The 22,187-nt window shown below is 64.5% G+C and overlaps 2 protein-coding genes across 10 annotated transcripts in view; both read right to left on the bottom strand.

Moving 5' to 3' along the window:
* Positions 1–501: 501 nt before the first annotated feature.
* On the bottom strand, positions 502–9,658 carry LDLR (low density lipoprotein receptor). The gene is given in 19 exon segments (XM_052798786.1): positions 502–758; positions 940–1,097; positions 1,299–1,373; positions 2,046–2,231; positions 2,785–2,928; positions 3,097–3,238; positions 3,324–3,463; positions 3,970–4,088; positions 4,184–4,411; positions 4,500–4,671; positions 5,297–5,422; positions 5,786–5,908; positions 6,107–6,229; positions 6,318–6,443; positions 6,545–6,773; positions 6,775–6,917; positions 7,031–7,153; positions 7,676–7,798; positions 9,071–9,658. Coding segments are annotated over 19 exon segments (2,592 nt in total). The 5' UTR covers positions 9,147–9,658; the 3' UTR covers positions 502–722.
* A 242-nt stretch (positions 9,659–9,900) lies between these two features.
* The window catches only part of SMARCA4 (SWI/SNF related, matrix associated, actin dependent regulator of chromatin, subfamily a, member 4), a 29,671-nt gene continuing 17,384 nt past the window's right edge, over positions 9,901–22,187 (bottom strand). Inside the window, exons 20-36 of one of the 9 annotated variants that reach the window (XM_052798765.1) lie at positions 21,275–21,517; positions 20,503–20,616; positions 20,162–20,269; positions 19,319–19,405; positions 18,695–18,741; positions 18,346–18,512; positions 16,515–16,678; positions 15,466–15,693; positions 15,146–15,244; positions 14,803–14,880; positions 13,518–13,745; positions 12,472–12,725; positions 11,684–11,789; positions 11,294–11,395; positions 11,063–11,195; positions 10,586–10,725; positions 9,901–10,404 (exon numbers count right to left, since the gene is read on the bottom strand). In XM_052798765.1, the coding sequence (XP_052654725.1) occupies positions 10,372–10,404; positions 10,586–10,725; positions 11,063–11,195; positions 11,294–11,395; positions 11,684–11,789; positions 12,472–12,725; positions 13,518–13,745; positions 14,803–14,880; positions 15,146–15,244; positions 15,466–15,693; positions 16,515–16,678; positions 18,346–18,512; positions 18,695–18,741; positions 19,319–19,405; positions 20,162–20,269; positions 20,503–20,616; positions 21,275–21,517 (2,331 nt within the window). In that variant the 3' untranslated portion in view covers positions 9,901–10,371. Of the gene's footprint in view, positions 10,405–10,585; positions 10,726–11,062; positions 11,196–11,293; positions 11,396–11,683; positions 11,793–12,471; positions 12,726–13,517; positions 13,746–14,679; positions 14,881–15,145; positions 15,245–15,465; positions 15,694–16,514; positions 16,679–18,345; positions 18,513–18,694; positions 18,742–19,318; positions 19,406–20,161; positions 20,270–20,502; positions 20,617–21,274; positions 21,518–22,187 lie in introns of those variants that run through there. The other 8 variants (XM_052798764.1, XM_052798766.1, XM_052798768.1 and 5 more) reach the window with 8 other exon arrangements.

A 22,187-nucleotide genomic window follows, 5' to 3' on the forward strand; every position in this document is an offset into this window, starting at 1 on the left:
CCCGCCCCCGCGGCAGAAGGCCACGTTTTCTGTTCTTTTTCACAGTTTTGGTAAAAAAAACAAAACCACAGGCGGCAGCCGGGGAGCCGCGCACGGCACCCGCACGGCTGCAGCCGGACACGGCGTACAGCCGCGTACGGCCACGCACAACCGCGTGCAAGCACGCCCGGCCGTTCACAACCGCCGACGGCCGCGTACGGTCACGTACAACCACGCGTGGCCACGCACAACCACATACGGGCATGTGCGACCCCCACGGGGTTGTGCAGAGCCACGTCCATCCGCGCACAGCCGGATACAACCGCGCACGGCCGCGTGCAACCGCATACGGCCACGTGCAACCACCTATGGCCACGCACAACCGCGTAGAGCCGGATAAAACCGCGCACAGCCGTGTACAGCTGTGTGCAACAGCTTACGGCCGGGCACAACCGCATTCAGCCTCGCGCAGCCGCGTACGGTCACGTACAACCGCGTGTGGCCGCGCGCGGCACGGCCGGCGATGGCACGCGTGTGGCCGGCTGCAGCCGCACGGTGCCGGGCACGGCCGCGCGCACCCGCTACGGCCGCCCCGGGGTCCGGCACCGTCAACCGGGGTCCCGCCCAGCCCCGGTGATGGGTCGGGGGTCCCGGCAGGGTTGGGGGGATGCGGGTGCAGGATCCGGCCGGGGTCCGGCGCCTCCTCAGGGGGGGCTGGGGGCGGGGTGAGCCCCCCCGCGTCCTCAGGCCACGTCGTCATCCAGGCTCACAGCCTGGCGCTGGGGAGGGGGGGTGTCAGTGGGGCGGGGGGGTCGACTGAACCCCCCCCACGCACCAGCCTGACCCACACAGACGAACCTTTTGGGGGGCACCCCCCCCCCCAATCCCCCAGCTCACCGTGGGGGTGCCCCACAGCTCGTTATGGGGTGCCTGAGTGTGTCCGTGTCCCCCCCAGCTCACCGTGGGGTAGCTGAAGCCCCCCTGCCCCCGGCCCAGGGGCTCCTCGTCCTCGGTGGTCTTCTGGTAGACGGGGTTGTCGAAGTTGATGCTGTTGGTGCTGCGCCGGCGCCAGCTGCGCCAGAGCCCGCGGGCGCCGAAGGCCGCGAGGATGAGGAGCGCTGCGGGGGGGGGGATCGGAGGGGGGAGTCAGGGGACCCCGGTGCTGGGGACCCCGTGCCGGGACCCCCAGTCTGGGGTGCTCCATGCTGGGACAACCCCTCACCCCGTTTTGGGACCCTCTATGCCAGCACCCCCCCATTCTGGGACACCCCCCCCCCACTCAGATCCCCCCCCCCCCCATGCCGGGACCCCCAACCTACCCAGGGGCAGGACGACCGCGAGCGCTGTCGGCCCCGTCCTGCTCCCCACGTGCCCCATGGCGTCACCGGTGCCGCCTGGGAAAGGGGAGAGGTGGCCATCAGCGCCGAGCCGTGGGGCTGGGATTTGGGGATGAGCCGTGGGGCTGGGATACGGGGCTGGGATTTGGGAATGAGCTGTGGGGCTGGGATATGGGGCTGGGATTTGGGAATGAGCTGTGGGGCTGGGATATGAGGCTGGGATTTGGGAATGAGCTGTGGGGCTGGGATATGGGGCTGGGATACGGGGCTGGGCTGAGGTATGGGGCTGGGATTTGGGGATGAGCTGCAGGACTGGGCTGAGGTATGGAGCTGGCATTTGGGAACGAGCTGCGGGGCTGGAATATGAGGCTGGGATTTGGGAATGAGCTGTGGGGCTGGGATTTGGGGATGAGCTGCGGGGCTGGAATATGAGGCTGGGATTTGGGGATGAGGTATGGGGCTGGGATTTGGGAATGAGCTGTGGGACTGGGATATGAGGCTGGGATTTGGGAATGAGCTGCGGGGCTGGGATACGGGGCTAGGATTTGGGAATGAGCTGTGGGGCTGGGCTGAGGTATGGAGCTGGGATTTGGGAACGAGCTGCGGGGCTGGAATATGAGGCTGGGATGTGGGGCTGGGCTGAGCCATGGGGCTGGGAATTTGGAAGGAGCCAAGCCATGGGGCTGGGCTATGGGGCAGGGGCGTGAGGAGGGGCCGTGGGGCTGGTACCTGTTGTGGCGTTGCTGGAGGTGTTGGTGCTGCCGGCGGTGCCGGCGGTGCTGGCGGTGCTGCTGGCGGTGGTGGTGGGGCTCGAGGGCACCCCCCGGCCGTGGGGGTCCCGACCGGGCGTCGGGGGCTGCGGGGGGGCTGTGGGGGTGCTGGGGGCTGCGTCCATCGGGGCTGGGGCTGAGGGGTCTGTGGGGGGGGGGAGAGAGTGAGTGGGGCTGGGGGGGCACAGGGGCTGCAGGGGGGGGTGCAGGGGTTTGGGGGAGCAGGGTGCTGGGAGTGGGGGGGGTGCAGGGTTCCGGGGGGGGGGGGTGCAGAGTGCTGGGGGTCTGGGGGGGCAGAGTGGGGGGGTCTGGGTGTACAGGGTGCTGGCAGTGGGGGGGGGGTACAGGGTCAGGGGTCCGGGGGTGCAGGGTGGATGGCGGGGGGGGGTTGTGCAGGGTGAGGAGCGCAGGGCAGGGTGCTGGGGGTCTGGGGGTGAAGACTGCAGGGGTGGGGGGGCTGCCCGGTCCAGGGGTGCAGAGTCTGTGGGTCTGGGGGTGCAGGGTGGGGGGGGTTTGGGGGTGCAGGGTGCATGGTTGGGGGGGTGCAGGGTGCTGGCAGTATAGGGGTGCAGGGGTGGGGGGGTCTGGGGGTGCAGGGTCTGTTGGTATAAGGTGCGGGGGTCTCGGGGTGCGGGATGCCAGCAGCATGGGGGTGCGGGGTGCAGGGTGGGGGGGTCTGGGGGTGGGGGGGTGGGTACCTGGGAGGCAGGCGCGTCCGTCGGGGGCCAGGCGCTGGCCGTCGGGGCAGGCGCAGGTGTATCGGGGGGCGCGGGGGCCGAGTTGGGGCGCGGGGAGGCAGAGGAACCCGCAGCCCCCGTTGTCCTCGGAGCACCAGTTCTCACCTGGGGGGGGAGAGAGAGAGAGGTCGGGGGGGGGTTCGGGACGGGGAACGGGGCGGGATGGTGGGACAGAGGGATGGAAGGATGCGGGGATGGAGGGATGGGAGACAGGCTGGGGAGATGGAGGGATGGGAGGAGAGAAGGACGGGGGCCGTCGGGCGGGGGGGGTACCTGGGGGCTGGCGGAGGGGGTGGAGGAGGACGATGTCCTCGGGGGAGAAGAGGTCCTGGGCCACCCTGCGGAGGTCGGCGCCCGTCCGGCGGTTGGCGCTGAAGATGGCCTCGCTCAGGACGTCGCTCCAGAAGACGGTGTCCTGCGGGGACAGGCGTTGGGGACACCGGCACCGGGGGGGTGGTGGGGGGGTGAGGAGGGGATTGGGGGGGGGGGGGGGGTCTCACCTCGAAGACGGTGATGGCGAAAGGGTGGGAGAGGACCTGGGGGTCGGCCAGGAGGGTGCGGCGGTGGCCCCCGTCCACGTCGACGCTGGAGAGCGCGTGGAGCCGCGAGTCCACCCAGTACAGGCGCTGGGAGGGCAGGTCTGCCGGAGGGTGTCAGCCGGCACCGGAGGGGGGGGACACGCGGGGATGGGGGCACGGGGGGGTGCACAGGGACAAGGACACGCAGGGACGGGGACAGGGACCAGCATAGAGACTGGCAGGGGACCAGGACAGGGAAGGGGACCAGGACAAGGATGGGGACAGGGATGTGGACTGGGACCGAGACCAGAACCAGGGATGGAGACTGGGACTGGCAGGGGACCAGGACAGGGATGGGGATGCGGGCAAGAACATGGATGGAGATGGGGAGAGACCCCAGGATGTGGCCGGAGACTGGGATGGGGACCAGGACAGGGATGGGGATGAGGACTGGGACTGAGACCAGAACCGGGGATGGGGACTGGGACCAGCACAGGGACTGGCAGGGGACCAGGACAGGGATGGGGATGAGAGCAGGATGGGGACCGGGATGGGGATGAGGACCGGGACCGAGACCAGAACCGGGGATGGGGACTGGGACGGGGACACGGATGCCACCACGGCTCACCCAGCGTTATCCCGTTGGGCCACTCGATGCCCTCGGTCACCAACGGGAACTGGTCGGCACCGTTGAGGCCGCCCTTGGCGATCTTGGCGCTGGCTCCCCAGTCCGTCCAGTACATGTAACTGGGAGAGGGCAAAGCCGGACCCTGTCACCCCATCACCCCCGCCCAGTGTCCCCAGGACCCCCACCACCTCCGCCTCTTCCCCCGTCCCCGTACCCATGCAGCGGGTCCACCGCGATGGCGCGGGGCTTGGCCCCCGGCTCCCGCACCAGCGTCCTGCGGCGCGCGCCGCCGCCGTCGGCCACCGAGACGGTGCCGAGCCGCGAGTCCGTCCAGTAGATGTTGTGGTGGACCCAGTCCACGGCGACGCCGTCGGGCGCTCCCAGCCCCGTCCCGATGACGGCCACGTGCCGGCTGCCGTCCGCCGCGCCGGCCAGCGCCGATCTGCCGGGACGGGGTGGGTTACGGCGACGGCAGTGGGGACCCCGGGGCCGGGGGTGGTGTGGGGGGTCCCGGGGGGGGGATCCCTCACCGGTAGATCTTCCTCTGGCTGAGGTCGGCCCAATAGACGGTGCCGGCGGCCACGTCGGCGTCCAGGGCCCCCGCGTGCTTGAGGGGTCCCAGCAGGCGCCGGTACTCGCCGCCGTCCAGCGCCAGGCGCCGGATCTCGTGCCGGTTGGTGAAGAGGAGGGCGGCGGGGGGGCCTGGGGGGGGCGGCGGGCAGGCGCTGCACCCCGCTGCCAGACCCCCCCAGCACCCCTGACCCCCAAACCCACCCCTCACCCAGCTTGCACCCACTGCCAGGCCCCCCCCCCCGGCACACCTGACCCCACCTGCAACCAGCCCCCCCCCCCCGACCTGCACCCACTATTGGACCCCCCCCCCAGCACCCCTGACCCCACCCGCACCCCCAAACCTGCACCCAGCCCCGAACCCGTATCCCAAACCTGCACCAGGCGGGGGGGGGGGGGCAAGGGGGAGGAATTGGGGTGCAGGAATTGGGGATGATGGGGGGGTGCAAATGGAGAGCGGGTGCTGGGAGGAGTAATTGGGGTGCAAAGGGGAAGGGGGGGTGCGAGGGGCAAGGATCGGGGTGCAAGGACAAAGGAATTGGGGTCCAAAGGGGGGGATAGAGGGGCTGGGGGGTGCAAAGAGGGAGGAACTGGGGTGCAAAGTGGGGGGGGTGCAAGGATGCAGGAATCGGGGTGCAGACGGGGATGAACGGGTGGGGGAACAAGTATGGGGGAGGATGGGGGGGTGCAAGGAAGGAGGATGGGGGTGCCAAGGGCTGGAGGGGACGGGGGGGTGTCGGGGGGGGGTGTCACCCACCGAGGGCGCGGCAGGCGCGGGTGCGGGGGTCCAGCCGGTACCCCTCCCCGCACTCGCACTTGTAGCTGCCGGGCAGGTTGTGGCAGCGCTGGCTGCAGCTGCTGGGGTCCTGGCACTCGTCGATGTCTGGGGGGGTCAGGGGGGGTCAGGAGGTTCCTGGGGGGGTCAGGGGTGTCCCTGGGGGGGTCCCATGGGGGCGTTGGGGGGGTTCCCAGCACTCGTTGATGTCTGCAGGGGGGAGTCGGGGGGGGCTAGCGGGTCCCTGGGGGGGTGTCAGAGGGTCCCTGGGGGGATCGGGGGTCCCAAGGAAGGGTCAGGAGGTCCCTGGGGGGGATTGGGGGGGTCAGAGGAAGCCCTGGGGGGGGTCAGGGGGACCCAGTGGGGGTCAGGTGGTCCCATGGAGCGGGGAGTAGGGTGTCCCATGGGGGGGGGGTCAGGGTGTCCCATGGAGGAGCGGGTGGGGGGGGGTCCGGGGGGGGCAGCACCCACCCTCGCAGCTCTTCCCGTCGGAGCCCAGGCGGAAGCCCTCCAAGCAGAGGCACTGGTAGCCCAGCCGAAGGTCCCGGCAGATGTGGGAGCAGCCGCCGCCGCCGTCCAGGCACTCGTTGGCCCCTGGGGGGGGGAGAACCAAGGCGGGGGGGGGTGAGTTGGGGGGGGTGACCCCCCCAAGTAACCCCTGGCACTGGGCAGAAACCCCAAACCCCTATGGAAGCTTGTGGGGGAGTGTTGGGATGGCTCAGGGGGGGTGTTGGGGGGTCCTGGGGGGGGGAATTGGGGGGTCTGGGGGGGTGTTGGGGGTCCCGGCCGTACCGCACTCTTTGATGGGCTCGTCAGACCAGTCCCGGCAGTCGCGGTGCCAGTTGCAGACCCGCTCCATGGGGATGCACTCGCCCGAGCGGCACTTGAACTCGTGGGGGCCGTCGCAGGCTGTCACTGGGGTGGGGGGGGGAGAGCATGAGGTCAGCCCCCCCCTCACCGGGCACCCCCAAACCCCCCCCACCATCCTCCTCCCAGCGAGTACCGTTGTGGCATCCCTCCTCATCGCTGCCATCGGCGCAGTCGGCTTCGCCGTCGCATTGCCGGACCCCCAGCACGCAACGCCCGTCCCGGCACTGGAACTGGTCGGGGAGGCACGTGGCGGCGGCGGCTGCGAGGGGAAGCGGGGGGGGGGGGGCGGTCAGACGGTGCCAGAGCATCGGGCCCCCCCCCCCCAATCCCCGTCCCGGAGCATCCTCCAGGGTCACCCACCGCATCCCTCCTCGTCGGAGCGATCCCGGCAGTCGGGGCTGCCGTCGCAACGCCAGCGCCGGTGGATGCACTCGCCGGAGCCGCAGGCGAACTGGAGAGGGGGACAGGGCTGGGGGGGTCGGGAGGGGCCGCAGTGTCGGGGCCACTCGTCGGAGCCGTCGGGGCAGTCGGGGTCCCCGTCGCAGGCCCAGAGCTGGGGGACGCAGGCCGAGTCGTTGCAGCGGAAGGTGTGGGGGGCCGCAGGTGGCGGGGGGGGGGCAGCCGGCCTCGTCCGCCCCGTCCTCGCAGTCGCGCTCCCCGTCGCAGGCGAAGGCGCGCGACACGCAGGCCCCGTTGCCGCAGCGCAGCTGGTCCCCGGCGCAGGCTCGGGGGGCTGCGGGAGGGACCCCGGCCCGGTCAGTGGCTGCGGGGGGGGGACGGCACCCCCAGACCAACCCCAACCCCAGCCCGGTTCTCGCCACACGCCCCCCCGCCCCCGGCACTCACGGCAGTCCAGCTCGTCGGCGCCGTTCTCGCAGTTGCGGTGCCCGTCGCAGCGCCAGGACGCCGGCACGCACCGGTTCTGGCGGCCGCCGCAGCTGAACTCGCTCGGGGAGCAGGAGAGGGAGCCTGGGGGGGGGAGAAAGTGGGGGGGGATGGCACCGTGGCAAAGCACGGCACGGCACGGCACCATGGGGAGAGCCAGGCAGAAAAGACACTGCCCGGCATGGGACGGCATGGTGCGGCACGGCATGGTGCGTGGCACACGGCACGGCACGGCACAGGACAGCAGACCATGGCACTGCCTGGTGCGGCGCGGCACGGCGCAGCAGGGCATGGCACGGCAAAGCATGGCACACACCACGGCATGGCACAGCACGGTGCAGCAAAGCATTGCGCAGAATAGCACGGCACGGTACATGGCGCATGGCACGGCGCGGCACACGGCACGGCACAGCGCGGCACAGCGACGCACAGTACGGCACAGCGTGGCACGCGGCCGCATGGCACGGCGCGGCACGGCACATGGCACGGCGCGGCACGGCACATGGCACACCGCGCCGCGGCACGGCGCTTAGTGTGGCACGGCCCGCGGCACGGCCCGGTGCCTCACGGCACCGCGGCACGCGACGCGGCGGCCCCGGCACTCACGGCAGGTCTCCGGCGTCTCGTCGGAGCCGTCCTTGCACTCGGTGCTGCCGTCGCACACCCAAGCGCTGGTGATGCAAGAACCGTCCCCGCACCGGAACTCGCTCTGGCCGCACTCCTTGGTGCCTGCCGGTAGCGGGGGGGGGGTTCAGCGGACGCTCCCCGACCCGGGACCCCCCCAGCCCCGCGCCGGAGCCCCCCCAGCCCTGCCGAGGCCGCCGGGGCAGCCGCTGGCGGCGTTTCCACGATAAAACCCCTGAGTTTGGGGGACGGTGGCAGCGAGACCCCGAAAGCAGAGACCCCCACCAGGAACCCACCCCCCCCGCCGGCACAGGCCGGGAGGCAGCAAGCCCTGGCCTGGGGGGGGTCGGGGCAAGCTCGGGGGGGTCCAGCCTGGCCCGGGGGGGTCTGTCCTGGGGGGCGGGGCGGTCCAGCCGCATTCCCGGGGGTCAGGCCCGCACCGGAGGGTCCCAGCCCGGTCCCGGGGGGGCGTCAGGCCCGGGGGGGTCCCATCCCGGTCCGGGGGGGTGGCTCAGTCCCGGGGATCGGGTCCCTCCTCGGGGGGGGTCCCGGGCCCGATCCCGGGGCGGGGGGGGGGATGTGTGGTTCCCAGGGCTTCCGAGAGGGCGGGGCCTGTGCCGCGCCCTCCTGGCGCGCCGCGCTCCCATTGGCCAACGGGGCGTGTCCCCGCCGGGTGGCCAGTCCTGACCGCCGCCAATGGGAAAGGCGTCCGCCGCGGGGCGGGGCGGAGCGCGAGCGGCGATTGGTCCCACCCGGCGCCGAAGGGGCGGGGCAGCACCGCCCCTCTCCCCGCCCACCGCCCCCCGCCCGCAGCGCGGCGGCCATGGCGGCGGCGGCGGCGGCGGCCCCGGCCCGGCCCGGGGGGGATCGGGGGGGCCCGGGGGGGTCGGGAAGCGCCGCCGCCGCCATGGGCCGCCAACTCGGTTTCCCCGGCGGGCAGCGGAGCCCGCGGCGCCGTCCGGAGCCCGGCAGGGCCCGGCGGTCCCGGCTTGGGGCGGGGGGGGGGGGGTGAAGGCTCCGGTTTGGGGCGGGGGGCAGGCCCCGGTTTGGGGGGGGGGGGGGGTCAGGCCGGGGTTTGGGCGGGGTGGGGGGGTGTCAAGCTCCGATGTGTGTGGGGGGAACCAGGCCCCGCGGGGGGGGGAGCGGGTCCCGCGGGGAGGGCAAGCCCCGGTGGGCCCGTTCCCCTCCGGTGTGTGTGCCCCCCCCCCCCGCCGGTTCCCCGCTCCCCCCCTTCCCCACCCGCCGGGGGATCCCCGGGGCACCCCCCCCCAGGTCTCCATTTTTTTTGGGGGGGGGGTGTGTCACATCCCCAACCACCCCAGCTGTACCCCCCCAACCCCCCGGTCCCCCCTCCCTCACCGGTTCCCCCCCCCTTACCTGCCCCCGGTTCCACCGCCGCCATCTCCCCCATCACCATCGCCAGCACCAACGCCGCCGCCGGCCCAGGTCCCATCCCGCCGCCCGGCACGTGCCGCCTCGGTCCCGCTTCGCGGCTCCGGCCCGGCGCCCACCTGCCGCCCGCCAAAACCGGGGCGGGGGGGGTGTCGAGGGCGAGGGGCACGCGGCGACGGCGGGAAGCGCGGCGGCGGCGGCGACGGTGACGGCGGTGGGGCCCCGGCGAGGCCCCATTTCAATGGGCAGCGCGGGGGTGGGGTTTAACGTGGGGTGATTTTTCAAAACGGCTCCACATCACGAGAGGAGGTGGAGCGGACGAGGACAGACGCGCCGCCGGACGGACGCCGCGCTCCGCTCCGGCCTCTGCCGACGGACGGATGGACAGACGTGGGGGTCCCCCCGTGCCGGTTCCCACCCAGTGGCTTTAAAGTGATTTAAACCGTTTGTCACTTAATTCAAATTTGTGGCGGAGGCGGTTTCACCTGGGCGGGAGGAAGGAACCGGCGGTTTCTCCCTCCACCGGCACCGGCAGGAGGAACCAGGGCGGCTGCCGGCAGCCGGTGAGGTCCTGCCGGTGGCCACCGTGATAGCCGGGGTGACATTAGGCCCCCCCCCAGTGCCGGCATCTCCCCTAATAACTGGGGAGAAGCCACGATACGGGCGCTTCACCAGGTGCCATGAACCTCAAGGGGCTCCTCCTCCCCCCCCATGGAGGACACCCAGACCCCCCCAAACCTCCTCAGCCCTCCCCCATTGCCGGTGAGGACCCCCCCGCACCCACGGCGAGAGAGACCCCACAGAGACAGCCCCGGTCCCGTCGGTTTAATTTATTACTGCTCGAAATCCAGTGACATCGACAGGCGCGGCCGGCACCGCGCTCCCCCCGCTGCCGTCCCGGCGAGGGGCCGGCGGCGCGACCGGCGGGGTACGATCCAGTCCGAGGAGCGGAGGGCGAGGCGCATGCATCCACGGTTAAAAACGGACGGCGAGGGGACGCCGCCGGAAGGAAGAACCGGCACCGCAGGAAGGAAGAACCGGCACCGCGCCTTCCCCGTCCGCCGCCTTCCCGCCGGTTAATGCCGGAACAGACGCTACGGGGGCCGGGAGGGGCCGGGAAGGGTCCTACAGCTCTCGGCAGTATAAATACGGAAGAGGTTTTATACAGTTTACTCAAATCTGGAACTACAGCGTTGCTACCCGTTAGAGCTAAGGAGTGGGGGGGACGGGGTGGGGCACGGGGTGGGGGGGATGGCGCCAGGAGCCCGGAGCCGTGGAATGTCGGTTTAGTCTTCTTCGGTGCCGCTGCCGGAGCGATCCTGGAAGAAGGGAGAAGAGGTCAGGGCTGAGGAGGGGGCAGGAGGAGGAAAGGAAGGGGTTAGGGGGCAGGAGGAAGGAGCTGGGGGGCAGAATGAGGGGTTTGGGGGTAGGAGGAGGGAGTTGGGGGGGTTTAGGGGGCAGGAGGAGGAAATGAAGGGGTTTTGGGGGGCAGAACCTCACCTCCTCCTGCTCCTCCTCGCTGTCGTCGTCGCTCACCACGGGCTTGGCGCGGGAGCCGCGGCTGGTGCGCCGGCGGCCCTTCAGCCGGTCCTGCGCCTTCTCCTTCCGCCCCAGCTTGATCTTCACCTTGACGGAGCGAGCTGCGGTGGCAGCGGGGTGGGGGGAAGGAGGAGAGGGGGTCACAGCGGCACCCCACGCCAGCTTCGGCTCGCCGGGGGCTCCCCTATTCCCCCCACGCCCCTCACATTTTGCTATCCCGGAGCCCACGGTGTCACACCTGACCGGGGCGGCACGGGTGCGGCACTGTCCCCCCCACCGTCCCCGGCCGGCGTCCCCACGGTCCCCGGGGCAGCGGCGCTGGCAGTGTGCGCTTCCCCCAGGCACGCTGCCGGCCCTGCCCCGCCGGAGGGGGGAGGTCCGGGCTCCGCAGCCCCCCCCCCCCCAAACCCCTCGTCCCCGCAGCGGCAGGGTACTCACACTCGGATTCGGATCCTTCCTCTTCTCCTTCCTCCTCCTCCTCGCTGTCCTCACCTTCGCTCTCCTCCTCCTTCTCAATTTTCTGCCTCACGCTGGTGAAGACGGACTGCAGGACGATGGAGTCTTCGTAGATCTGTGGCGGGGGGGCAGCGCCAGGGTGAGGAGGGAAGGAGCGGGCAGCGAGTGCTGCCTGCCCGGCACCTCCGGGGCTCACACCGCGCCGCGCCTTACCAGAGAGCCCTCCAGGTTGAAGGTCTGCGCGTTCTGGCACAGCAGCATGACGTCCTTCTCCAGGTCATTCAGGCTCCGGTACTTGTGGTTGCGGATGCGCTCCTGCGGGGAGAGAAGGGACGAGTCAGGCCCCCGCGCTCGTTAGCTGGGCGGTGACGAAGGGGTTTGGTCCGCACCCTCCAGCTCTCCCCGGACACCGACGGCGGCAACACCGGACGCTACAGCCTGCCCGCGTCCAGCACGGGACAGCAGAGCCACCGCACGCCTGGACGAGGGGTGGAGGCATCCACGCGACCGCCGGCCACCGCGGCTGATGTCAAGGCCGACCGCAGCAGCGTGGCAAAGCGTGGCGCATCCACGCCGACTGCGGCGTGACTCGGGCGGCGTTACCTTGATTTTCTTGAAGTCGACAGGCTTGCGGATGAGCTCGTAGTACTCCGGCAGCTCCTTGCGGGAGGGCAGCTGGATGAAGACTTCGCTGAGCTGCCGTCCACTACTACTACAAAGAGAAACCGCGTGTCAAAGGCGAGCGCCCGGCAGCGCCGGACAGAGCCGCGGCAGAGCTGCTTCCCTCCCTCCCTCCTCCTCGGCAGCGCTGGCACAGGGAGAACGTATGCGTGTGCCCCCGGCAGCAGAGAGGAGCCCAGGGGTCTGGGGCATTTAAGCAGCTGCTCCTCCACGTGAAGTACCAACCGCTGCACCACGGGTGCCTGAATGGCGAAGCGCAGCGCCGGGAGCAGCCGGCAGCGCTGGACGGAACAGCCCCGAGTGGACTGTGACCCGCGGGACAAGTCAGCAGCGACCACCCTGCAGCGGGACGGCTGCGTGCCACGAGGCTGCCAAGAAACGGACGGGGTTTTCTGCAGCCTACGGCCACGCCGGGCACGAGCCAGGCCTCGGTTCATCCAAGTTGGCGGCAGAACTGCCCTCCGCAGCCTAATTAATTAATTCCTCGTTCCCAGCCCACTAGACGAAGCTGCCAGCTGGACACGCGTGCGGCACTCAGCCCATTTGATCTTTCCAGTGCTCTACAAATCTCGGCTGCCCCCGCGAGCCAAGAGCCACAGGGATTAAACCGGTGGCGCTGCCGGCTTCCTGGCCGGGGTTCAGGCTCTCGTTAGGAGAGCGCAGCCAGCGCCATGTGGTGAGAACTCGGTGCCCATCCCCGCTTCTCTTACCTGTCCTTATACTTGATGACGGCGTCCACGATCTTCTTCATTTTTTTGGTGAGGTTGGGGGGGTTTGGGGAAAGTTTCTCTGCCGGCGGTCTGCCGCGCTTCTTCTGCTTTTTGCTATCATCGTCCTTATCCCGGCTGCGGGTGCTGGTGGTGGGAGTGGCGGAGCCGACGTCCGTGTCCCGCTTGCGTTTACGGGAGGATTTTTTCTGGCGCACCTCCTCCTCGATCTCCTCCAGCGTGCCCTCCTCGATCGCCTGCCCAGGGGACCAACACAGGATCCGCTAGCACGGAGGCTCCCAGCTGCCGGGGGCTGCCGCGGGGGGCTTCACGGCTCTGCGTGCCGGGGGACGTCCCCGCCAGGCTGCCGGCACTGCCCGCTCAGCCAGGACCTGCTTAACCCACCTCCGCCGCTCCCAGCCCCGGCTGGACACGCGGCCGAGGGGCTCCGGCGAGCACCTTCCCCTGTGCCGTGAGCCCACGGCAACACCGCATTTCCAAACCCCAACAGGCCGGGGAGGCAACTCGGGGTTCGGTTCCTGGGAATGGAGGCTCTGTAGGGCGCCGGCTCGGAGGCTCGGCCACAGGGGCAGCTTTGGGGCGACCGTGAAGGTCCCTCGCCGAACGATGGGTAATTGCGGGATGGGGAGAAAGGAGGCCCCGGAGAGACTGGCTATAGTGCCAACAGCCTCTCCAGCCCAGGGAGCTCAATACATCGGCCTCGCCGTAACTACCATTGCCTCTCCCTCCTCCTCCTCACAGGCACGCCTGCAGGGGTTCAGAGTCTGCCTGGCCTCGTTAAGAGCAACCCTCCGCTACGGTGTGGGTTTGTGCCGGGACACCTTGGGCTTGAGGGGAAGCTCGTGGCTGGGCCAGGCTTCAGGGATGAATCGAAGCCGCTTTGGAAAGCTTTGCGGCACGGAGCAGTTTTAACCGCGCGGTCGAAGGTGGCAGGCGGCTGTGGCCCCGGGCACTTGCTCTGGCGCAGAGGGAGGGACCCGAGCGCTGAAGCCGAGGTTTGAGAAGGCCATTGGAGAACGATGCTGTACCATGTATACCTTGAGCCACTGCTTTTCCGTCAGCGAGTCGCTGTAGTCCACCTCCTTACGGTGTCGCGAGCCTCGCCCAAACATCTTTTCCTCCTCCTCCTCACACGTCAACCTCTCCACCTCGGCATCATCCTTGATGATCCAAGACGGCAGCTCATCCTCCTCCATCAGGCGCGGTTTGCGCTTGGGGTTTCGCGCCTCCTCCCGCCTGCGGTCCAGGTCCATGCGCTGGAAGAAGAGGGGTTTGCTGTGGGGCTGCCGGCAAAGCCACGGCGAAGGGCGGCCGCCGTGTCCCTAACACCTCGGGGTGTCCCTGGAGGAGCACGGGGTGCTGCAGGATGGGCACAGCCTCAGGATGGCTGGAGGACGGGGCTTGGGGATATCTGAGCTGGCACAGGGCTGCGGTGACGGCAGGGACGGGGGATGCTGCCCTCCGACCGCCCAGCGTGCGTGGCTGGAGGAACCACGCAAGCAGCTGGAGGTGTTTCAGTAGCTACCGGCTCCTCACAGCTCAGTAGAGGCTGCGTAAAATAAACCCCGCCGGCCGCGAATGGGGAGAAGCGCGGCACGCTCACCGGGAGGCAGAGCAGGGGCGGTGGGAGGTCGGATCTTGTTAAGCCGACCGCTCCGCCGGGGCTGGGGAGCTCTCCTCTCTCCACCGGCCTTCTCCGGGCAAGTCTGCCGCTACCGAAGCCCCTTGGGGACTGCTGTCGGGCACAGAAGTTACACATGCACCGGCAGAGCTGACAGGGCTGCGATTTTGGGGAGATGTGAGCTCTGGGCGAGAGACACCCAGTCTCGCACAAACACCCTGTCCTCATTCAGGGTTTGCCCAAACCAGTGCCATCCGCGAGACCTTGAACCGTCAAACGAGGCTCGGAGCTTGGCGGTCTCCTTTACGAGGAGCCCTTCCTCCATTTTAAATGCTCCTTGTTCCACCTCCAAGAGTTTTCTCAGGCCGGAGCTCTTTTGGGTGGGGAAACAGCTTTTTGCTGAGGGACAGGGGTCCTGGCACACGCCTCCCGGCCCCATCTCCTCCTTCCCGCAGCAGGAGCGGAGCCCGAGGCTCGGCCCCTCTCCTCCGGCTCCCCCCCCGAGCTCATCCCTTACCAGAGCTGGGAGCGTCCTGACTTTGAGCCCCTGCTCTACTGTTTTGTTTTACCTGTTGAACGAGTCACGGCTTCGTTAAGCACTCTCAGCTGATTTCTGTTAGAGAGACCGTTTTAGCTGCTACTCGGAAGAACAGCGGGCACCACTCCTCCTCCGCAGCCTGTGCCATGCTCACCATGAAAAGGTCAAACTCCTCTTCGTGCCGCGCAATCATCTGGTTGACCGTTTCATCGTCGGGAACTTCGTCTTCTTCCTGCAAGATTTTAAATCCCCAATTCAATGGCGAGAGAAGGCGGCGCGGCAGTTCGTCCGCTCGGAGCACAGCACCGAACATCGTTACCATCCGACGCTTGTTCGGTTGCCCGTGAAAGATGTGTTTTTGGGTGGCCTCAGTCCAGTTTCTAGCGGACAGGTTATCCACGGTGCAAAGATCACCGTCAGAGCTGGCACGTGCGTTGGCAGTCTCAGCAGCAAGGCCGAGGATTGAATGGGCGTGGAGACTGAACAACCCCTCTCACCTTTAGAGGTGGTTCCTCCAACTCAGCGTTCAGGCACAGGGTTGAGGCAGTGTGGGGGAAGCTTGCACTGCCACTGCCGCTGCCCGCGCTGTATCTGTTCTGTGGATAAATAGAGGACTTCAGTCTCCAGGGCTGTCAATCCGGCACCTTTCACCGACGCTAAAAATTCACTTCAAATAGAAACAAGTGTTCATGCTCCTTTTTCCTTCTAGCCCCCACGCCCTTGGCCTCGAGGACGCACAGAGCAGTGGAGCAAAGCCAGCCACACGTTCGCCATTCGCGCTCTGGAGTAGGAGGAAGCTGCCTGCGCTGCCCCTTACCTCGTCCTGCTCCTCGTGCTCCAAGATAGCCTGGAGGAAGGCTCTTCGCTCGTGGCTCGAGGACTTCTGGTCAAACATGCCGGCTTGGATAACCTTCTGATCAACATTCAGCTTGTATTTGGCAGCAGCAAGGATCTTCTCCTCCACGCTGTTGACGGTGCAGAGACGGAGAACGCGCACTTCGTTCTGCTGCCCGATGCGGTGCGCTCGGTCTTGCGCCTGCAGGTCCTGCCGGGGAAGGGCGCATCGTTTGCTGAGTGATTTACAGCCGGCTCCCGCCGAGATAAAACACGCTTTATCCTCTAAATCATGGGAGACGCAGGCCGCTCCCTGAACGCTCTCAGCGATCCCTGAGGACTACGGTACGCTCGCAGGGAATTCAGTTAACGGAAACCATTGGTACTGGTGGCCGCTCTCTCCTTAGGAGAACGAGCGTGCATGGGGAAGAAAACGACCGTGCGGGCAATTGCAGCCAGAATTTGGGGATGGCTCTCTTGCCTCTCGCAGGCCGTCCGTCACCGGGAGCGTGCCTGCAGGTCTCTGCCAGCACCGGGCTTGGAGGATGGCAGAGTTTCAACGCCTCGACTCGTGCTGGGAGGAGGAAGGGCTCTCTGACCTCAGCTGCTGGCAGAAATAATCTTTAAAGGTTTACTGCCAGCGCAATGGTTCATTTAGCTGCACGAGACTCTCGGCTTGTCCTCCAGCCTGCCTCACCCGCCAGAACCAAGCCCCGCTCGCAGCCGGGAGGGCAAACGCCCAAGGTTCTTGCGCAAGACTACACTGCTGGCTCTCATCCCGGGGACACAGCTACGACACCGCAGCAGCGGACGGACAGAAACGGCAGCATTTGGGCGGAGGGTCTTCATCATCAGGCTGGACTGCCAGCACCGGCTGCGCATCTCAGAAGTGCTAAGGCTTGAGAGCGAGCGTGGTGCTCTTCTAGGCATGCGAGAGACATGGTGCGGATGGAGCCGTCTTCTCCATCCATTTTGCTCGCTTTTATTTGTTTGTTTGGTGTTTTTGTTTTGGTTTGTTTGTTTGTTTTTTACCTGGTGAGGGTTCCAGTCGCTGTCAAAGATAATCACAGTATCGGCAGACTGGAGGTTCAGACCCAGCCCGCCAGCCCGAGTGCTCAGCAAAAAAATGAAGTACTCGGAGCCTGGCTCATTGAAAGTCTTTAACAACATGCCCCGGTCTTCTGCTTTAGTGGTTCCTAAAAACAGAGAGGAAGGGTTACTCCTGCCCTGACAGTCACAAGATCTGGTGGGGCGGGAGGGCGAGGGGCTCCGCGGCATTTGGAGGGGGCTGCCCACCATCCGGAGGGAGCACGGGGGCTCAGAAGAGGCACTTGGGGTACCGAGGCCGCGGCGTCAGGGTGCTCGCAGGCACCGCACCGGCCGTCAGGAACGACCAGCTCCAGCGGGGAAGGGAGAGCCCGGTCGGGTGCAGGTGTGCGTCCTGTGAAAGGACGCCGTGGCAGGGTGGGTGCAGCCCAGCGTGAGGCAGGGCGGGGGGAATGTGCGGCCGCTTTCAGTAGAAAGACTTGAGAGAAGGGGCAAGAGGGAGAGGAATGGCTAAAAGTGGGCGGGAGCTGCTGGCCCGACTTGGCATCTGGGCTGTCCACGAGCGGATCAGAAGATCTCCCAGAGCTCGGGACAGTGGTACTGGGAACATGGCTGGTTTTAAGGCAGCGTTTGGTACATTTGAGGCTGGGGTCGTTATGGGAGGTTGGCAGCAGCAGGAGACCGAGCTCAGCGATTATGAGGGTCTCTCCCAGCCCGTCCTCCCCAAAACCATCCTCCTTCCGCTCTCGTTAGAGAAATGCAGTTCCGTAAACCACACAATGGCTCTGCACAAGCCCAGGGGAGAGCTGGGGATGCTCTGGGGTGCGAGGTGAGCTCGCCCTACTTCGCAGGGAACCGTTAAGAGATGCTCACACTCAATGCCAGTTGTGGTGTGTAAATGCCTCGGCTCCAACTGTGCCGCAGGGCCGTCACTCTCCCTGCTCAGCACCCAGCCTTCTCCCCGCTCAGCGCCGGGGAAGGGGCACGTGGGGCGAGTTACTGCCCAGCTATGAGCACAAAGGGCCGCACAGTAAGGTGCTGGCCACAAGCACGATGCCGCGCTAACACCCATCCCACACTGGAAGTCATTAAATGTTGTGACCGAAGGAACAAACAGCTCTGAGAGACTGATTGGAAGGGAGAAACCTTGGTTTCAATACTGCTTCGGTCTCGTTCTGCACCTCACCTTCTCAGGAGCTTAACGTTTCTCTCAACAGATCAATTCTTTAAGGAGTTAGCACCGCTCTTTGCTGGCAAAGAGGGTTTGGGTCTGCACAGACTTCAGCAGCCCCACAGCTTTGGGGGCATCTTTACAGGTATTCAGTGTTTATTCCAACCGAAAATGGTGAATTGACTTTCCTTTTCTCCTACATTAGATTCGTGCACAAACTAAGCTGCACACCTGGAATCCAACTAATGAATTTATATTTACATTATTTTAATAAAGTTATAGGCCAGCTGGCCCTTAACAGCATCCTTCAGCGTTTCAGAATTAATAGTAGATCGGCTGAATTTAAAAACGAAAACCGTAACTGAAGCAGCAGCCGATGATAATGTAGAAAGTCAAAGGCTGCACTTTGTATCCTTCATCCTGCATACTGCAAGGTTTATTGCTTTAATTTGCATCCTGCAAGCAGGGTTAATTGCTTTACAACGTGCTGTTTGCTGCAGACCTATTTCCCTTGCAAGAGATGCCTGGTCAGTGAACCCGGAGGAGCTTACCTCACTGCTTGGCCCCACGCGAGGGGTTTATCCTCACCGCAAGCCATAAGTAACAGAGGGGCAGCTGCTGTCCCCGCGCATCAGAGGCACTCACCGTCCAGCCTGAGGTATTTGAATCCACGATAAGCAAAATAATCTTCCATGATGGTCATGAGGGAGGTCATCTGGCAGAAGAGCAGCACCTTGTGGTTGGTGGCTCGAAGTTTGGGGAGGATTCTGTCGAGGAGCTCAAATTTGCCTGAGGCACGGTACAAATCCAGTCTGTGAGGGAAGAGAAGAGGGAAATAAGGATTTGATGCTAAAAACACAGTGTCTGCCTTGCATAAGGATTACCAGCGCTCACTGCAGTAGTGCTACTGCATTTAACATGCACTGATAAACCACTTCACAAGGAAAAGCCACAAGTACCTCCACTTGTTGTAACTCTAAAATACCCTACTTACCCTTGCACGATACCTCCTGTGAACCCCAAGTGCTCGGAAAAGGATTCCTGGGATCAGAAAGAGAAACGATGTTAGAAACTGTCCTTGCGCACAAATAAATCCAGCAAAGTCCTGGAACTGCCCTAAAAGAGAACTGGCCCTGGGGTCAGGCAGGGAGGACTGGTGACAGCAGAGGTCCCGCTCCCAAAGTGCCTTGGGAAGCAGGCACAGGAACGGAGTGATTTTAAAATCTGCCTGGTGTCAGATGGCAATGCCCTGCTGCCGACGCAGAGAGTTTGTGCCCAAAGAGATCAGGCTGAAGGGATACACCCGGTCTCGCTCTTTTTAGGTGATACTGCTTCACCGAGCTCACTTGAACAGATTTCAGACTGCTTTGGGCGGCAAGAAGGAGTGTTTTGAAGGAAGCCCGATCGGCACAGTGCCGCGCTGAGGGCTGACGTTCGGCTAGCCAAGCAGCCAGGCCTGGCACCGAGGTAGTTAGTGGTCGGTCCGTGCCGCAGCCACAAGAGCTGTTTGGTTTATCTCCGTTTGGTTTATCTCCATTTAGGAGGGGGACGGAACAGTTTTGCCATGTTTCCAGAGGGCGTGCGATCACCGCGCGTGCCAGCCCTGAGCCCACGTTACCTCTATATGCTGAAACATGTAGGGGTGGTTACAGATCTTCCGCAGCTGCATGATCGTGTTCATCAAGGTTTTCGTACCGCCTTTACCCTGCACAAACGAGACAAGAAATTAGAAATCTGAATTTCAGTTTACTGATCGCAACAGCTATCCAGGTGGTCGTGAGGAATATTCTGGGCCTATTTAGGTGGGCATTTGCAGCCCTGAGGCTCCAGCGCTGCCCAGATCTAGCTGGAGCTGTGTCTAGAGGCATTGGTCCCAGAGCAGGACTCCCTGGGTGGGCAGCCAAGCTCTCCCCAGTTAGCGAGGGGTGAAGTTTTTAATACAGATGTTAAAGTCACCTTGAGAATTCTAAGGAGCAAAGGCTGCTGAAAAGCCAGCTGCTTTGGGGGAGCAGAGCTGAAGAACATGGAATTTTTCACCTCCAGCTTTTAGTTCAGATCAAAGTGTCTTTTTTATTTTTTCTTCTAATTAATTGCCATTTGACTTTCTGATCACTTTCAAAAGCAAGTCAGTGGCCTCCATGGGTTTCCTGGCAGCCGCAGGATTACACCCATCACAACCCTCAGGGCTCGTCTGGACGCATGAGGGGTTCGCGCTGGGCCAAGCTCAACCCACACCCCCCGAGGCAGCCCATCCACTCGAGTGGGGCACTGGCCCACAGCTCTGACCCCGTCCCTCCAGGACTTCTTGCTTTGCTTTGCTTGTAAAAGGGGTTTTTGCTTTATCCGTTGATGTGGCAACTGAGGACAGCTGCAGAACAGAAACCCCCATTCCCAGAGGCGTTTCCAGCCCCACTCTGACGGCGGAGGAATTCGCCAAAAGCAGGGACTTTGGTGGCCAGACCTTTTTGTCCTTCTCGGAGCCATCCGTGAGGAGCACCCCCTTGGCCTGCATGTGCCTGTAGAGGACCCTCTGCAGAGCGGACATGTCACACTTGATCACGTACTCCACCTGCAAGGACCGAGGAGAGGTTAATTCCCAAGGCGATGCGAGCGAGCACCTCCAAAACCCGAGGTCCTTCTGGCGCTTGGCACAAACCCATCCACTTCTAAGGCCTGGGGGGACCACAAGTCCCTCGTTCTCAGATGAATCAAACCAGCCACCTCTTCCTGGAGCTGAATAAAGCTCCACACACACACACGCTGAGATGGGGGAAGAGCGGGGCAGTCCATCCCAGCCATTACCTTTTCAGGCAGCTGCGCTTCTACTTCCTTCTTCAGCCTCCGCAGCAGGAAGGGACGCAGCACTTTGTGCAAACGCCGAATGATCAGGATGGTTTCTTCTTCGTTCAGGTCCACCTGCGTCACCAGGGAAAGGAACCATTACACAAGGGAAGTTCCCTTCCTCAGCATCCGTCAACGGCGGCAAGATTCCCAGGGTCAGGGTAAGGCACAACGATGCATCGCTCTGCACGTGGCAGAACTGGGACACCGAAAGTCTCTTTGATGTAATCATCGCAATCCGAGGTTTCTGCACTGATTTTTTTTTTTTTTTTTTTTTTTTTTTTTTAAGTTCAGGCTCACTTATCTTCCCCCGGCTGCCCGATAATCTGCCCTGCAAAACCTCAGCTGCTGCGATTCAACAGGAGTCGCTTCAAACAGCTCCAGAGCCATTAACAGCAGCACCGACAGCACCTTCACCATCTGAGAACTAGGCTACCAAGAGCCCAACTGGCTTCTCCCGCCAACACTCAGATACCTCAGGGTTAGGAGAACCGTTCACCTACCCTCATTTCCAGTACTCAATTAACGCTCTGTATTTTCCAGTCTTCCAGTAAAACCCAGCTCAAAGAAACTACATTTTACAGGATGGTGCTCTGCACCTTGCGAGTAGAAATTAAGAGATTTTTGCGAGCGTTTCCAAACACAAGCTACCCAAAACACCTGGTGGCCGATGACAGCTCTGACCCCCCAGCCTCACCAGCGGCATCAGCCACCACCCGGCTTCCTGCCGTACCTTTTCTCCCGTCATGGCAAAAGGAGCATTAAACCACTGCTCAAACGTGCTACAGCTTTTGAAGATGGTCGGCAGGAGGAAATTGAGCAGGGCCCACAGCTCGGGGAGCTTGTTCTGCAGCGGGGTTCCCGTCAGCAGCAAACGGCGCGGAGCCACGTAGTGCGTGTTGAGGACCTGGGTGAGCTTGCAGTGGTGGTTCTTCATTCTGTGGCCCTCGTCCACAATCATGTACTTCCAGCGGATCTGCAGGAAGGAGAAGGGGGGTGTGAGCAAGGGATGGCGGCTCTCTGCACCGCAGCTATGACTGGAGAATCCCACCAACAGCCTTTGGTAGACCAGGCTTCCAGGAGAGATCCAAGCTAGCTGGGATTGTGGAAACCCACGCTGACTTCTAAGCTGCTGCCGGGGAACTGCTCCCATCGGGGGCAATCTGTGTCTCTGGTTCAGAGATGGACACGGAAGGAGTGGGAAGAAAGGAAGGATGCTAATGCCAAATAGCTGACAGAGACTGATGCCAGCTTTGGGGAATGTCAGTATTTCTTGAGATTTTTGGCCACGAACAAACCAAATCGCGTTTAACTCTCTGCAATACAAAGGGAAGAGAGAAGACTGTTCCCTTCAAAGCCTTGCTGAGGCTTCAACACATCTTACATTCTGGGCAGACCCCTGTCACTGAGGTAAGCAGCGCTGCAGAACTAATTCTGAGCGAGACTAAACCCCTTAAATCCAGGGTTTTGACTTGGCGCATTGTCTGCGTGCCTTTTTGAAACGGCACAACCTTTCCAGCCCAAGGGAGGCCTCAACGTTTGATCTTTACCCTGTGGCTGCCAGCTAAGTACAGAAAAACCCCTTCACCACTCAGCTAGGGCAGAAGGGCAACGATGATCTTGTAGGGGTTCCAATAAAAATTCAT

This window comes from Harpia harpyja, chromosome 10 (genome assembly GCF_026419915.1).
Source record: "Harpia harpyja isolate bHarHar1 chromosome 10, bHarHar1 primary haplotype, whole genome shotgun sequence".
Classification (NCBI taxonomy): Eukaryota; Metazoa; Chordata; class Aves; order Accipitriformes; family Accipitridae; genus Harpia; species Harpia harpyja.